The sequence below is a fragment of the Siphateles boraxobius genome, unplaced genomic scaffold (assembly GCF_051911475.1).
Source record: "Siphateles boraxobius isolate OS27281-9 unplaced genomic scaffold, OSU_SipBor_1 30, whole genome shotgun sequence".
NCBI lineage: Eukaryota > Metazoa > Chordata > Actinopteri > Cypriniformes > Leuciscidae > Siphateles > Siphateles boraxobius.
Genome location: NW_027508920.1, coordinates 14,766,111 through 14,782,467, shown reverse-complemented (window position 1 = coordinate 14,782,467; position 16,357 = coordinate 14,766,111). Strand labels below are relative to the sequence as shown.

General features: G+C 38.5%; 1 protein-coding gene across 1 annotated transcript; it reads left to right on the top strand.

Moving 5' to 3' along the window:
- The first annotated feature begins 6,535 nt into the window (after positions 1-6,535).
- grk7b (G protein-coupled receptor kinase 7b) lies at positions 6,536-14,839 on the top strand. The gene is given in 6 exon segments (XM_077248102.1): positions 6,536-6,590; positions 7,367-7,621; positions 7,624-7,838; positions 9,038-9,475; positions 12,792-13,063; positions 14,311-14,839. Coding segments are annotated over 6 exon segments (1,575 nt in total). The 3' UTR covers positions 14,651-14,839.
- Positions 14,840-16,357: the final 1,518 nt, after the last annotated feature.

Genomic DNA, 16,357 nt, shown 5'->3' with positions numbered 1-16,357 from the left:
TGAGGCTGTGCATGCGATAGATAGTTAACTAAGAATAAAGCTACTTAGACATTGTTTTAGGGAGTTCACATTCAGGTCTGGCAGCATTCTGCTACGTAACACCTGCTTTGGAAATAATCAAGGCTTGCCCAACATATTTTTTCATTGGATATTATGTATGCAGTCTATACCCATCATGCACAAGAGTTTCCAGCTTAGTATAAATCTAGACCAGGGGCCAGTTGGATAAATGGCTAAGACTAGTCTTAAAAGTTAGTCATCACTTTTTTTTTTTAAACTGTTCATAACCGTTTTAAGTCAGTTATATATAAACGTAGATTGGTCTAATTTGATACTAAAATGTAAGACTAATTGCCCCTTTACTAACTGTTAGTTGTCATACTAGAACTTAAGACAGTCTTAACATATTGGCTATGTTTATGCAACTGGCCCCAGGTTAAATGTCTAATTATGTCTATTATATTGTTGGCTACTATCTGTTCTCACTCATTTAAAAAAACACAAAAAAAACAGTTGCTTTTTTAGTACTAAAAAGACGTTAACAGAAACAAGTTTATTACTCTGCAAAAATCATGTCAAGCATTTGAAGTTTTATTACACATTTTTAATTTATAAAAGGAAAAAACTTGCCATCTTAATAAATGCAAGTACTGCAAGGCTGCATTATTATTGTAATATGTCAGCTGTCTGCCAGACAACCCATTAATGCAAACATGGCTGCCCCAGTGCACAAAGCTTGATTAAAAGCAGCCTAGAGGACAGATCTTACCATAATGTTTACACCTAATGAAGGCTTATTCTCATTCTACTGTCATAATAAGCTCTAAATCTGTCCCATACGATTCTAAAGTCTTCAGACTCAAAGAACTGAAAACAACGGAAATCTATGAGCTTATAACAATAAATAAAATCTAATTGGTGGTAAGCTAATGTGGCTCATACTTAGGGTTCAGAATTTTAAGAAACCTCTAAAAGTATTAAACTTTCAAACATAAAAAGAGCTATTATTTTACTATCATCTGGCAGATAATCATGCATCATTAACCCCTTGAACGCATACCTTGAGTCGTTAGTGATCAAGGTCATCGATAACTACCCTCCTCCTCATTATTCATTTTTTAAAGTTCGACCTCAACCTTCATGGTATTCCTAAATCAATTCATTATAGACAACATAAGAAAAGTTTTTTTTATAAAACAATGCCTGTTTTCCCGTAATGAGTTAGCTCAAAGGGGAAATATTAATAATCAATCATAACTTGTTATGATTCATTATGAATATTTGGGTCAGTTAATTGGATTAACTTGATGTACCAAAATTAATATTACAATCAAATAATCAGTTCGTCCAAACGAACTCTTTTGATTATTCATTATCCTAAGAAAAGGGTATCTTTCATGGTCAACAGAAAAATAATTCTTTCTTATGCAGCAGATTAATGGCATATTTCAAGAGAATCGTTCAAATTGGTATAGAAGCATGAAATTTGGCACAGATACTCTCCAAGGTTCATTTTTTGGGAAAAAGGCGTTGGAAAAAGGCACCCAAAAATTCAACATGGCGGCCTTTTTTTTTTAAGATGGCCGCTATTTCTGTCAAATGCTCATGTCAATCGTTCAAACAGTGATATCATGTAGGCTAGGCATAACATTTTGTGAAAATACTCTCTTCAGAATGTTTTTTTGGATAACAGTGCTTGTCCCTCAAAAATTCAAGATGCATATTACATATTTTTTTCAAATGGTGATGCTATCATGAAGTTTGTTACAAATATTCTTTAAGGAACATTATCATGGAAAAAGGTGTGTTCCACTCAAAAATTCAAGATGGCGACCATTTTCAAGATGGCCATAGAATTTACATTTCCAGAAGAAAATGTGAGTGGGTGCTTGCAGTGGCAAAACTCGCCACTCGGTTGCTAGGGTGTGGTACATGATTGCATACGAGCCAACAAACATGTCTGTACAATGTTCTGGTGCCGAGATATGGCTTATTCATGTGTTCAGGTGGTTGCTAGGTGGTTGCTATGGTGTTGTTAGTTGGTTGCTAGGGTATTCTGGGTGGTTGCTAGGGTGTTGCTATGCGGTTGCTAGGGTATTCTGTGGTTGCTAGGTCGTTGCTAGGCAGTTGCTTGAGTATTCTGGGTGGTTGCTAGGGTGATGATAGGTGGTTACTAGTGTGTTCTGGGGGGGTTGCTAGGCGGTTACTAGGGTGTTTTTTGGTGGTTGCTATGGTGTTGCTAGGGTATTCTGGGTGGTTGCTATGGTGTTACTAGGTGGTTAGTAGTTGTCACAGATGGTCACTATTGGAGTTCTTAGCATTTTCTTGGCATGATTTAGCACTTACCTAATTGCAATTAGCATGTAGCTGTTCACAGCTAGCATGTGTAGCATGTTGGAACTCCTGTTTGCTAGCATGAGTCAAAAGAGCCAACCCCCATCTCTATACGATGTTCTGATGCAGAGATATGCTGCCGTGCAAAGGCAAAAGACCGTAACTTCGTTTTTGGTTGAAAATTAGTTATTGATATTTTTGGCACATTTTTGGCCTGTGTACTTACAGCTACCATCAGTCCCTGTAACTTCTGATGTCCTCAGAACCTGAGGAACACAGAACACAGAAGGTTGTGCTATAAATGCATTAGTTGTCTAGCTAGTCCAGAATGCGCTCCCTACTGAGTCTCAAGGGGGAAAGCACTGCATAGGCTACTTTTCGTGAACGGACGAGGAGCGTGACACCTTGAACACGAATCTCAGTAAGCACCTGTGAAAGTATGCGTCTTTTAGATCCACCGCTATAAACCAGGCTCCGGGTCGAATGTGCGTGAGGATCTGTTTTATCGTGATCATTTTGAACGTGTGTTTAGCAAGTCTTATGCCACTCAGTACCACTTGAAGATAGCCTACTCTTTACCGCTACTGAAGTATTTTGTCATGTCTAATGAGTTAATAGGGCCACCAGAATGCAACAAGAGCACAATAAGTAGATGGCTATAAGTAATTGTAAATCATTCAAAATAAATGCCATGATCACTAGATTTTATACAGGTGTTAATATAATGATTTTGTTAATGGTGATCAGCAACCAAATATTGATAATGTGGAAGTTACTGTCTTTTGCCTTGGCATGACTTCTCACTTTTCGCTGACAATACAAAGGCAGAGTACAGTAACTTTAAAATAGTGGTCAAAAGTCAAGTTTGAGCTCAATATTTTTTTATGTAGATAATTTTCATTACTTAAACATCTAATTGCCAGATTTCCAGTGTCCTACTTATAATTAATTTGCCGGGACAACAAAAAATCTTTAAAGTCAATTTTCTTAGTTCCACACTCTAGCGAGTTAAGGTCTTTTGCCTTTGTAGGGCAGTATAGGTCTCGCAAAATGGTAGCTAGGGTACTCTCTTTGGTTGCTAGGGAGTGGCTTGGCAGCTGCCAATCATGAAACTCTAAAGGCTGCGTGTCACTATGAATGATATAAACCAACTCCCATGTCTTTGTGACATTCAGAATGGAAGATATACCTCTTTGGATTTTGGTTGCTATGGTGCTCAATAATGGTTGCTAGAGAGGGGCTAGAAGTGTTCAGGTAATTCATGATTGAATGTTTGCTGCCCCGGGTAAAACGAGACCACACTCATGTTTCTATAATACTTCTATCCAGAGATATCCCTTTTATCTCTTTCAATGGAAGTCAATGGAACTTGTTGCTAAGGTGCTTTAAATAGTTGCTAGGGCGTGGTTTAATAGCTTCACAATGATCCTGAGAGACTGATTGGTCGTCTGAGTAAAATGAGCCCGTCCCCTTGTCTCTATGACACTGTGATCCAGAGCTATGTTCAATACAAAATCCCTATGCAATGTGTATGACTGCCCATTTCTGTCAGGGTTCTGTCACTTCTGTCTGGTCTTATCTTAGTTGGTGACAGAGGTCTGACATTCCGGGTTTGTCATGTTATTGTGTTCTAGTTCTGTTTATTGTGAGCACATGGCTTGTCATGTATTTCCTTTGTGCCATGTGCTCTCCTGTCTATTGTCAGCCCCTCCCATCTAGTTACCTGTTAATTGTATTATCTCCCTCACCTGTCTTGCTTGTTACCTTCTGTCATTTGTTCCCTATTTAGTTTCCTTGTGTTTGCAGTCCTGTGTTGGTTCGTTATTATCTGTTTCCCTTGTGTTTCCTGTGTCTGCCTGATAGCTCTCTGGTTTTCCCCTACGGGGCAGTTTTGGTTTTCAGTTTTGATGTTGTTTTGTAGTCTTTTAATTAAACTTACCTTCCTGCACTTGAATCCTTGTCTTCCTTATTTTCCTCATCACGTGAAAATTTCATGGGCGTCCTACACCATAGTAAGTCAATGGGGCAACTTTGGGCAGCTCCTGCCCCCCAGGGGTGCGCCTTTAACCCCATTGTGAGGTATGTTCTTACAGAGCCTGCCAGCCTCTTCAAATGTTGTAAACCGCACGTTTCTGCGAAATCCTCGCTCGGAGCTATGAATCGTCAAAGTTTGTCGCAATGTTAAGACTATGGGATTTTTCGGGCGCTTTTTCGCCCCTGGGGCGAACATCGTACCCCCGATCACTTATAAAAGTCATAGCACACCATTTCCGAATAATCCGCACAATTTGATGCCTCATTCGTGGGTCTGTGACAAAAGCTGAGGGAGAAGATGCGGGTTGGGGACAAAAGTTGGGGCTTTGCCTTTGGCAATGGCGGCCATCTTGAAAATTGGATTTCCGCCACATTGAATATTTGAGTCGCCAACGCCTTTTTCCAAAATAGTGGCCCTTAGAGAATATCTGTGCCAAATTTCATGCTTCTATACTAAAGTGAACAATTTTTTTGCTAATCTGCTGCACTATTAGCATTTACAGCACTTAGAGCATGTAACAAGATCAAGATCATAAAATAAACTTTGTCTGTAAGCAGAGAATCAGAGCCAAATACGTATTGTGCACAAGTTTTATTAACTAAGTCACGAACACATAACTAAATTACAAACAATTACACAGACATTGGGTAAATGGTTAAGGTGACACCTTTTCATGTTTCAGAGTACCTCATTAAATGTATATACTTGCATGGCATTTGCAGCAGATACATTTCTTAAATATCTTGGAAAAGGATGTTGATGTTTCTTTTGAGTGTCAAACATTGAAGATATGATGAACTTGCATGGGTAGTTCGACTCTGTTCTGGATAAAAGTTTTTTTTCTCTCTCCATGAGCACATGGCTGAGCACATGCAGATTGTGACCTGCCGGCCCTGGGCCTTGGTTGCCACGCAGGCAACCAAGGAATGAGGAAGTCGGAAGAGTTGGTTGCCTATTCAGTGATGGTAAAGTTGCAGTTTTCTTCTGAGTTGGATTGAAGAAAATACAGTTGGGACTGTCTGTTGGGACTGACTGTTGGGAGGGTGAAGGCATAGCAGGCTGTGGTCACAGCCTGCCGGGGCCCCCACAGACATCAACCCGAAGAAGCAGCAGTGAAGGCCAGAGGAAGAGAGGACTAAGAGGGCGATCTTGTGGTTGATGATTTTTAAAGCGTGAAGATGTCAAACCCTCTGGATGGTTGTGAGCCAATAAGAAGTTGTTCCTTTTGGAGGGAATTTATTTACGCCCTTTGTTCAAGGCCTTTGAACATGTAATTTAACTGGTATTAGTATTAGCTTATAATACTAGTGTGTCACAAAGTTAGCAAAATGTAATGTAAACTAACAAATGAGGGATGAAGATTGGAGTTTACAGAGACTAAACATGTTACACATATGATTTTGGTTAACCATAGTATGCTAGTCATGTTTCAGACCAAAATAGTTTATAAGAGTTTAGAAGACATAGGCCAAACCACATAAAAGTAAAATCATGAGATGGAAAATTAGATACATGTTAATACATTTATCACATGGTTATATATATATAGAATAAATAGGATTAAAAGGGTAAATTTCTCCTTCTCAGCAAGAATTAAGTGAGAGTCACAATACCCTGCACATTCCTTTTGGGGTCATAAAACTCTTATCAGTCTTACTGTGTCCTGTAACAGGACACCGAGTTCTGCTAGTGTATTAGCTTCATTTGGGATGTTAGTTTTTGGGGGATGTTTCATAGACCATTGTTGGGAGAGTAAGTTTGATTATTCATTAAATATAATGAATAATTTGTGTGTGTCTGGTCCAGACGCTACAAACAAATCATTTTTCGTAAAAATTTTATAGGGTCTCAAACGACCCAAGTATATAACAATAATGAGTCTTTGATGACTGAGTAAGTGCAATTCACCTTTATTCCAAAAGGTGACAATGTCTGATACACAATAATGAAGTGACATTTCACTCATATTTTCTGTAGGCAGAAAACAAAAGAATAGCTTTGATCATCAGCACAACTTGCAATGTACTGAAGTACTAAAAGTACTGAACACAATCGAATATTAGTGTCACTGTCACTTAATGGTAGATCTGGAGAAGAAGCTTTTAGTGATCAAAATATTGATTTCAAAGATGTTGAAAATTATAGTTTTGAGACTAGATCGTGAAAATGAGCCAGATGCTGGATGTACTGGGTATGAGCTCTGGCGAGAACAGTGATGATGGTATAAAACAAAAATCTGCTTGAACTGAACCTTTCCAAGCTCCAAAAGGTAACAAAATATTCTTTATTTTATTCTTCTTTAATTGTTACTCTAATATCAGGGGAGTTTATATTATCGCAAAAGTAGAGATCCAAAAGAAGAAACATTTTGGGCAAAACTTTGAGAACCACTGCCTTAAAAACTGGATAGCAACACCCTATAGCATTAAAGCAGCAAATTTTGCATGGGCAAGCACCATTCACATTTTCTTCAGAAACTCATCAAGTCTTATTTATTTTCACAAAATTAAAGTTGACAGTAGAGGACTGAGCACTTCAGGCAACAATTGCATTGTCTATCCCTTAGCATTGTGGCTAAACATAGTACAAAGCCTCTTAAGTTGGGTACGGCATAAGTTCCTTCTGTGAGCAGTATCCACGAATTAGCCTACAAAGACACTTACTTAAGAGAAAACCCCTATTGAGGTTTTTAATGCAATTACATGAGTGACACAGGGAGGACTCTGACTTGAGACGCTGAAGCCCCATTCTTTTTGTCTCTGCATATCACAGCTTGCCAATGTGGTGCCTATTATTTCATGTCCTTATTCATTGTTACCTGCAGCATCACATAGTTGAAACTTCACCTCACCACAGCCATGTGTGACATTTACATTTATTCATTTAGCTGACGTTTTATCCAAAGCGACTTACAATTGCTATATTGTCAGAGGTCGCACGCCTCTGGAGCAACTAGGGGTTAAGTGTCTGGCTCAGGGACACATTGGTGTCTCACAGTGGATTCGAACCCGGCTATTCCCAAGGACTTTTAGGACATCTGTGAGAGGCAGCCCATTGGGAAAAAATGCTTCCGACAGTTCCTCTTAGCCTCCAATCCAGAATACCTCGCCGCTGTTGAGTTCCTGGAAGAGCTGAATGACTGGAATTTGTCAGAAGCAGGTGCTAAAGAAAAAGCCAGGCAGAATATCATTAACAAATTCTGCAAAGCTGACTCCAAAAGTTTCCTGTCTTATCTGACAGAGGACATGGTGGAGAGTGTAAAGCCGTCTCTGAGAAGGACTTTGAGGAGGTGATGATGGGGCAGGTGAAAGAAGCCGCGCAAGAGTTTCTGAGAGGAAAACCTTTCAATGAGTATCAGACTAGCCCATTCTTTGAGAGATTTGTGCAGTGGAAGGAATTCGAGAAGCAGCCCATCTCTGATAAATACTTCTATGAGTTCAGGACTTTGGGGAAGGGAGGATTTGGAGAGGTGAGTGTTTGCACCTCTTACCCTGTCACAAACAAATCTACAGATGTTAAATATTAAAAGTATGAATTTTTTTAGAAGTTCCCGATTTTAGCTCCGGATTCTTGGTTTGGTTGATAGCTTGTATAATTTGATAGTTATTGTTCAGTTTAACTCTAATAACAGTTATAGCATATCATGTCTTATGAATGTTTATTATAAAACTAAATTGCCTTCTATTATTCTTTTGTTAACTTTTGGAGGTCATGTGTGTAATTGTATGTTATTATATATTTCGACCGTATTTGAGAGTGAAGCAGGATATTAAATGAGAATCAAATGTTGAAGCGTACATGCTTTTATCCATTAGGAATGGATTAGATCGTATCCAGTAGCCTGTGTAGTGATGTCAACAGAAAAGGGAAGTGATTTTAAACTAACAGTAATTTATTACATTTTCATTAACAACCTATCACTCACATGAGATCGCAGCAAAAGCAAACCACAACGATCCAACTATCCAATCAATTCCTGTTGGACAATTTCAAGTCCTGCCCTACATTTTTCCTTCTAGAAGAAGAAGTTTCAGTTGGATATACGTCACAGTAGGGTAGGGAAATTGTAACTTCATGCTCAGGATTCAATATGTTCAATATGCAGATACAGCTAAGTAAGCCATTCATAGGTTGATTTCACCAAATATTTAATTACTGTGGTACTATCAAACATTGCTCTATTAGTTTCAGAAGCTGGCATGACCACTGTCACCACACTTACCTGTGGGATGAGTTTGGGGTGGAACTATCAGTTATTCCAATTAATGGAAGATGGGGAGGGTGTTCTGGAAATCCGTTCGAATTACAGGCAATGTTTTTCAGATTGCTTCACCTTTAATACAAAACTAAAGAGACAATACGCAAGGTGAATATGCTTTTATGAACTGTGGAATACATTGGCTAAATCGCAAATGCCAACTGGAATAAAATCCCCAGGAAATAATGCTCCTGATACCTTTGACATCATAGTCAGTGCTCATAAAAAAATGTCATCTTCATCTGAATGGATTTTCAAGTGTGTATTCTTATTGCTGCCGCATATTCTGTGTTTTTGCACAATCAAAAAACAGTATTTTATTGTATAAAATCTAGAATCTAGCCCATCTTTCAATTTCAACAACAGCAATGTTTCTCTTTTAATGTTCTTTTAAATCTCTCTCTGTACAGGTGTGTGCTTTTCAGGTCAAAAACACGGGTCAGATGTATGCCTGCAAGAAGCTGGACAAGAAACGCCTGAAGAAAAAAGGTGGGGAAAAGATGGCTCTACTGGAGAAAAAAATCTTGGAGAAAGTGAATAACCTGTTTCTGGTGAACCTGGCCTATGCATTTGACACTAAGACACACCTGTGTCTGGTCATGACTCTGATGAATGGTGGAGATCTGAAGTACCACATTTACCACATTGGGGAGAATGGCATTGAGATGGAGCGAATCATTCACTACACAGCTCAGATCACCACTGGTATCCTGCATCTACATGCTATGGATATTTTGTACCGTGACATGAAGCCAGAAAACGTCCTACTGGACAGTCAGGGCCAGTGCAGGTTGTCAGACCTGGGCCTAGCTGTGGAACTACCAAACGGGAAAACTATCTCTCAAAAGGTAAGTACAGGAAGATAAGACAAGCTTTGATGAAGAAAATATTATCTCCCTGGAAAATGTGTAGGTGTAGTGGTTAATCTGAGCTGGTAGAGGAAAAGTTTGAGGACTGAACTCCACGTATATAAAGTATATATTTGTGGCACCTGAAAAGGTAACTGCTGAACAAAAAGTTCTAAAAAGTTCCAATACTAACCCAAATAATAAATGTGTGGTTACAGCTTTGTAAAGTACTTATTGATACTATAATGCTTAAGCATGGCTAGCCAACCCTGCTCCTGGAGACTTCCTTCCTGTAGACTTTAGTTCCAACCCTGCTTCAACAGCCCTGCCTGTCATTTTCAGTAACTCTGAACACATTGATTAACTGGATCAGGTGTGTTTGATTGGGGTTGAAGCTGAACTGCACAAAAGCAATATTTTCCAACCGTGTTCCTGGAAGCATACCCATTATTGAGCAGTAATTTTGAGCAGAATATGAACCAACATCAACTGGCATTGGAGACGGGCACACTAACAAGGACACTAAAGACTGCAGCCACTAGCGTCATTTGCTAGCATGCCAGAGAAGTGTGGTTTACTTGCACAGCTCTTACTAGCTGTTCTCCCATACACCAGCAGTACACATTTTGGATGTACACATTTCACGTCTCATTTATCTGACCCATCTATGAAGTCTCCACTAACAAACTGGTGAGTTGCATCAGATGTGCTTGATTAGAAAGCGTTTGAAAATGTGTTAGCTGTATCCAAAAATAACATGTCCACTGAGGTACTTACAGTACTTTGCGATGTTCTGTATAGTATGAATGTGTGTAGTATGAATGTAATCCGGACATACTACATTTGTCATGTTGTCATTGTCTTGTGACCTTTCAGCATCAGTTGCGTCGCTTTACTGCCATTCACAAATTTTCTCTTATGGCCTCATGGGATAGTAAATTGTCCATCAGATATATCTTGCCAGAAGTAGTAGGTAATTTGGGTACATTTTGCCTACTGTTTCACAAACTGTTTTTCATCTACTATATTGTGGTGAAGTATGCATTTTCGGATGCATACTTCACTGTAGTGATGGTGTGCCTCCAGGAACAGGGTTGGAAAACACTGGCCTAAAGTGCTACATTATTTAAACCCTGTCACAGTAAGTTTAGAATTGATATAATTGGAATAGATAACTTTTGAATTATTAGAATACTACCATTCAGTTTTGGTGTACCTTATACATCACACATAATTGAAAAGAAAATGAACCCACGAAATCCATCCAACCATTTTACAAACCACTAGTGTACTAAATAATTTGACTAAGTTCAGTATTCTGTTAACTGTATCATGACGACACAGGTAAAACTTTGATTGACTCGAATAATTAAAACACTGAGATAATTTTTCCAAGTGGAAAAATTAGGAAATATTGGACTATTTCATTATTTTCAAATATTTCTGCCAGGGGTACCATAAAACATTGAATAAGCCCTTGCTAATGCTAATTACCAGTGTTGGGCAAGCTACTTAGAAAATGTAGTGAGCTAAGCTAGCAGTTACTCTACATTAAATGTAGCTTCACTACACTGAAGCTACCACCCTGGGAAATGTAGCAAGCTAAGCTACAGCAATATGGCAAAAGTAGTTTACTACATCTAAAGCTACTTTTTCAAATTTAATTTTTATATTGAACCAACTTAATTCCAAGTCAATGCTATCTCAGTGATCAATTAAATTGTCAATCAAACATATAGGCAGGCATAATTTGTCAGTTCAATTGTTTATTCAACAACTGTTCCAAACCAATTTGGCAAAAAAAAAAAAAACATAACTATATAAAACCATATAACTATATAAAACTATAACAAAACCAGGTGTCAAAAGTGTGTGCATCTTTTTCCATTTCTCACGTGTCAGCCCAAGGATTGATATTGGTACATGTTGTCACACCATACGGAGCAGAAGGTGCAGGTAATGCACCAAAAAGCTGGTTTATAGGGCCCTATGAAATCAGTTTGATTTTTTCCCACATTCCAAATTCAGTTTTATTTTGTTTTCATTTTTCTGGACTTCCATTTTAATGGTTAAATAACATTTTAGTAATCAAAAACGTGTAATTAATTGAAATCATGAAACGTATATAATTTAACAATAATGTATTAAATTTTTAAATAAATTACATTTTAAGGGCTCTATAAAATCTTTTCTTTTAATGGTTTAAATTGTAATGACCAATTATTTAAAATGTAGGCCTAATGATTTAAGCAAAACTTTCTTCAAAGGTTAAAACCAACCTTTTATTTTGACAGGTTGCCATGTAGCTAGACCTTTGAGTCTCTTCTTTTTTTTTTTTTTTTGATATGACGATAGTTTTTCTCAAATCAAGCTAAAATGCTGCTAAAGTGACTCTCAGAGCGGCTGTATAAAAGATGAAGTTCATCGATCCATCACTGAAAACATCGCAAGCGTCATGTGCTTAGTGTGTGATAAATTAATCCGCACGTCTGAGCCATTCATTAACAGAAACACGCAGAACATGCATGATTCCTTTTTAAATAGTCTTTAAGCGGTTTAATATTCATAGACACTAGTCTATATCGCGATTTTATTTAAGTTTACTTACCTTCTTTTCATCCAAGATCTGACAAATTCCGTGAAATTCCGCGTTATACAGTAAATTTCCTTTTATGCATGAATATCGCGATTCAGTCCATGTTTTCCGTATTGCGGTAATGAAATCATATGGCCCATGGTTGCCAACCACCGTAAAACAAGAAGAAGAAGAAGTCACCGTCACTAACTGATCCAGCATCAGTGATACTTAGTAGTTGCATTTCCGATTTGAGCTTGAGCTTTAGAAATGCTTGGGGAAATGTAACGTTAGCTTGTGTGGACGTTACCGCACTACTTGATCAAAATAAGAGCTTCACTACAGAAAAGCTATTTGATTCAGAAAACAGCGACGCTACCACCACGCTACAGAGAAATGTAGTTAAACTAGTAGCGTCACTACTTGTAGCTTCGCTTCTGCCCAACACTGCTAATTACAGTATTACCCAAAGCTAGCATCTGGGTTGGCACAGCAGACCCTTACAAAGGGTTTGACTTAAGTCCCTGGAGATACTGGTTAAATGGAAAGAGACTGTTTTTGTGTCTTTAACTTGTTTCAGGAATCTTTTCTGAAATGGGATTTTAGTGAGGAAGAAGAAAAGGTCAAAGAGTTTGTACCATGATAGATGGCTTTAAATATGATTTGAAATGCTTTTTCAGGTGGCTTCAAGAAGGCTGAATGTTTTTTCTCATAACCTCTCTGTTGTCTTTTCCATCGTAGGCTGGCACCAAGGGGTATATGGCGCCAGAGATCCTGAAGCGTGAACCATATCGTACGTCAGTGGACTGGTGGGCCTTGGGCTGTAGCATCTATGAGATGGTGGCCGGCCGTCTGCCCTTTAGAGGTCACAAAGAGAAGGTTACTAAAGAAGAGATAGTAAGGAGAACTCTTGAAGACGAGTGCATATTTGAACACGAAAATTTTGACGCCCCCTCCAAGGACATCATCTGTCTTTTTCTGAAAAAGAACATTGAAGACCGCCTCGGCTGCAAGTAAGTGGCAGCGTTTCTGTGTTTCATGGCAAGAGGACACACTATTTCCACTCTAGGTCATTATTAGGACATGGTCAGTCCAACTGCCCTCCGTGTGCCAACAGAGGAGAGAAGCTTTACTCTGTCAGCAAATTTAAGCCAGTGTGGCAGCAAATCGAAGAAACAGGCCGTTTCTGTCAGCCTTTCTCATTGAGAGCAGTGGTTTTGGAGCCGCAGCACTGGGTTTGGATGGAGCAAAGCATGAATGTTAAAACAAAATAGCTTTGACTCTTTTTTCATTCTGTGGGTGAAAACACCAAAAGGTTTAATACCAGCTTCATTGCTCATAGGTTTAAATGAGATTTTAACATATGATACTACAGTATTCCGTATGTCAGTAGCTGAAACTATTTCAACCCATTACATTTTTTTTAAACCTGTTATAGGAACACTTTCACCCAAAAGTGAAATTTTTTCATTATTGACTCACCCTTATGGTAGCCCAAATCCAATTTTTTTTCCATGAACACAGAAGGAGAATTGTTTTAAAAATCTTTATGCAGCTCCCGTCACATCTGTCAAAAATGGCCAAAAACCATAAAATCGAATCGATTTAAGTAGTCAATATGACTCATGCGCTTTTGAATCTTATGAAGTCATTTCATAGTTTTGAGTGAACAGACTGAAATTTAAGTTATTATTCACTGACAATCTTCAGCTCTCAAATCAAACAGGGTGCCGACAGATGTGTCACACCAGATTTAATATCAATGGGTTTAGATACAAGGCTTGCAAAACCCAATGACCTTTGATGTCATCGACATCTAACCTGCAGTATTGGCACCACTTTTGATTTGATTTGCGACGGAGGGGAAGATTGTCAGTATATTAAATGACTTTAGTCTATTTATCACAATGCTGTTGCATGGCTTCAAAAGACTTGTATACTTGGACAGATAGGTTGCTCAGTGGTTTGCGCCTCCGCACCCACAACATAAGGGGTCAAGTTCAAGGCCTCTCTGTGTGGAGTTTGAGCAGACTTTAGCTTCAAATTAAATTAAACACAATTGAACCAGCTAATCAAGGCCTTCAGGATTACTAGAAACGTCCAGGCAGATGTTTTGGAGATAGTCTACAATCTGTAGAACAGTGGCCCTCTAGGAGTTGAGTTTGTGCTTTAATATTTTGGCTAAGAAAACTGTTGGTTATCTTAACGCCATATCCATATATGCCTTATTTCTGATTGTAACAGTTTTTTTTGCCCACAGGGATGACCCTCGGAAACACGAGATCTTCAAATCCATAAACATCCCTCGGCTGGAGGCGGGGCTTATTGCACCTCCATGGGTGCCCAAACCCAATGTTGTGTACGCTAAAGACACAAGCGATATCCGGGACTTCTCTGAGGTTAAGGGGGTTGAATTTGATGCCAATGATGATAATTTTTTTAAGGAATTCAGTACTGGGGCAGTGCCAATTCCATGGCAACAGGAAATGATTGACAGTGGACTCTTTGATGAGCTTAATGACCCAAATAGGAAGAAATTGTCAGCGGGACTGGATGTTCATGATGATGAGCAAAAATCCAAATCTTGCACTCTTCTGTGACAAAATAAGAACATATTGCACAACAAAACAAATGGTTTTATTAACTAATTTAACTCCCCCCCCCCCCCCCCCTCTCTTTTTTTTATTTTAAGACCCTTTCCTGTAAGCTTACATTTTTGAAGAAAATAGATTACTGTAACAGTACTTTAAGTTTTTTTTGTTATAATAATACATATTATTATTATTTTGTAGTGTTATTTTTTATTGAGAATTTGTTTGAAAGATTATGAATTGTGTGTTATTCTTATGGTTGATGGATTGGCAAAATAATGTGCTGTTGCTATGCTGTTAATGGACATGTTAATATTTTTTGCTGAAATTGTTCATTTTTAAAAATGGTTATATTGGTAATATAATTTATAATAATTTAAAATATAGGGTCTCTAGCGAAATATTTTTACAGGTGCTCTCAAACTTTATGACCTAAATGTATATTTTTGCAGTCACAGTTCTCAGTTACTGATGATGCTTTACTGATGCATGAACTTTCCCATGTTTCCTGGATACAAAGTTTAAACAGTTGACATGAGACATTATTAGTCGCTTACTTGATATTTATCTGTATGCTCTGAACGACTATGTTTTTAACCATGTCTATACTTTATTTTTGCCTCATATACAGAAGTCTGATCGAAAAGAAACACCTAATGGCCAAATGAAATTCTAAATGTGTTAAAAAAAAATATCTTAATGTCTTTAATGTCTGTGTGAATTGCTGTGTCAGTTATGATAAGGTCCCTTTAGTAATAAACCGGCCATTAAAACGAAACCAGAGCTCACTGGAAAGTTCTGCCACTGGCTTGCAGTACCGACACGCTTGTCAAACAGACACCACTTCCAAAAACCCTTTCGAGGATACAGAATCTACTGATTGCTGTACAGACAGCAGAGGTCACTGTTCACAAAGAGATACTGCTGTATATTAGGCGGGAAAATTACTCAGATGAGCAACTGCAGTGATAAACTCATCCATGGTGAAGAAAGTTTATCCATTTCAAAGGAGTACATTTTTTATGTGAGCTGTTAAATATTTTAGCTGTTCATAAGTAGATTATCATAAATCCTGTTCTTGTCATTGGGGGATTATTAATGAAATACGATGAAGGATGGGGTCAGGCACGGCATGGGAAAGAGGCTTGTGGCTTTGGACAGGGTGCAGATATTTGCCCTTCTCCTCCATGTTCCTGGATGACACCTCAACTGTGTGATAAACAAGCTCTCCTGAGGCGGGTGGAAATCTCTGGGTGTGGCCAGGCCAGACAGACTCAGACCACTGCGCTGCACCCTGCACCACATGCTCAAGTGTTTTGTCCCTGGCTAACGGGAACCGACTGAAATAGCCAGTGGTTTCATTAGGAAAACAAGCCTTGTCTGTTTGTATTATGGGCAACGGTTGACGTTATTAAATGTGAATATTTTATGCTGCTTTGCTCTTCATCGTGCCAGACTGTTCCCTTATTGGAATGTGTGCCTGAACGTGTCTGGGTCTCTTATATCCATCCACATGATTATTTTTAAAAATGTATGTGCCCTCATAATCTTTAATCAAAATAACTTCCCCTTCCTCTTACAGTGACATCTCTTCGCTGATGACGTGTTTACTAGCGTGAGTGCGGAATTCATGAGATCATCACAGCCATAGCAAACCACAACAATCCAATGATCCAATTAATTCCTGATGGACAAAATCAAGCGCTGTCCTGCATA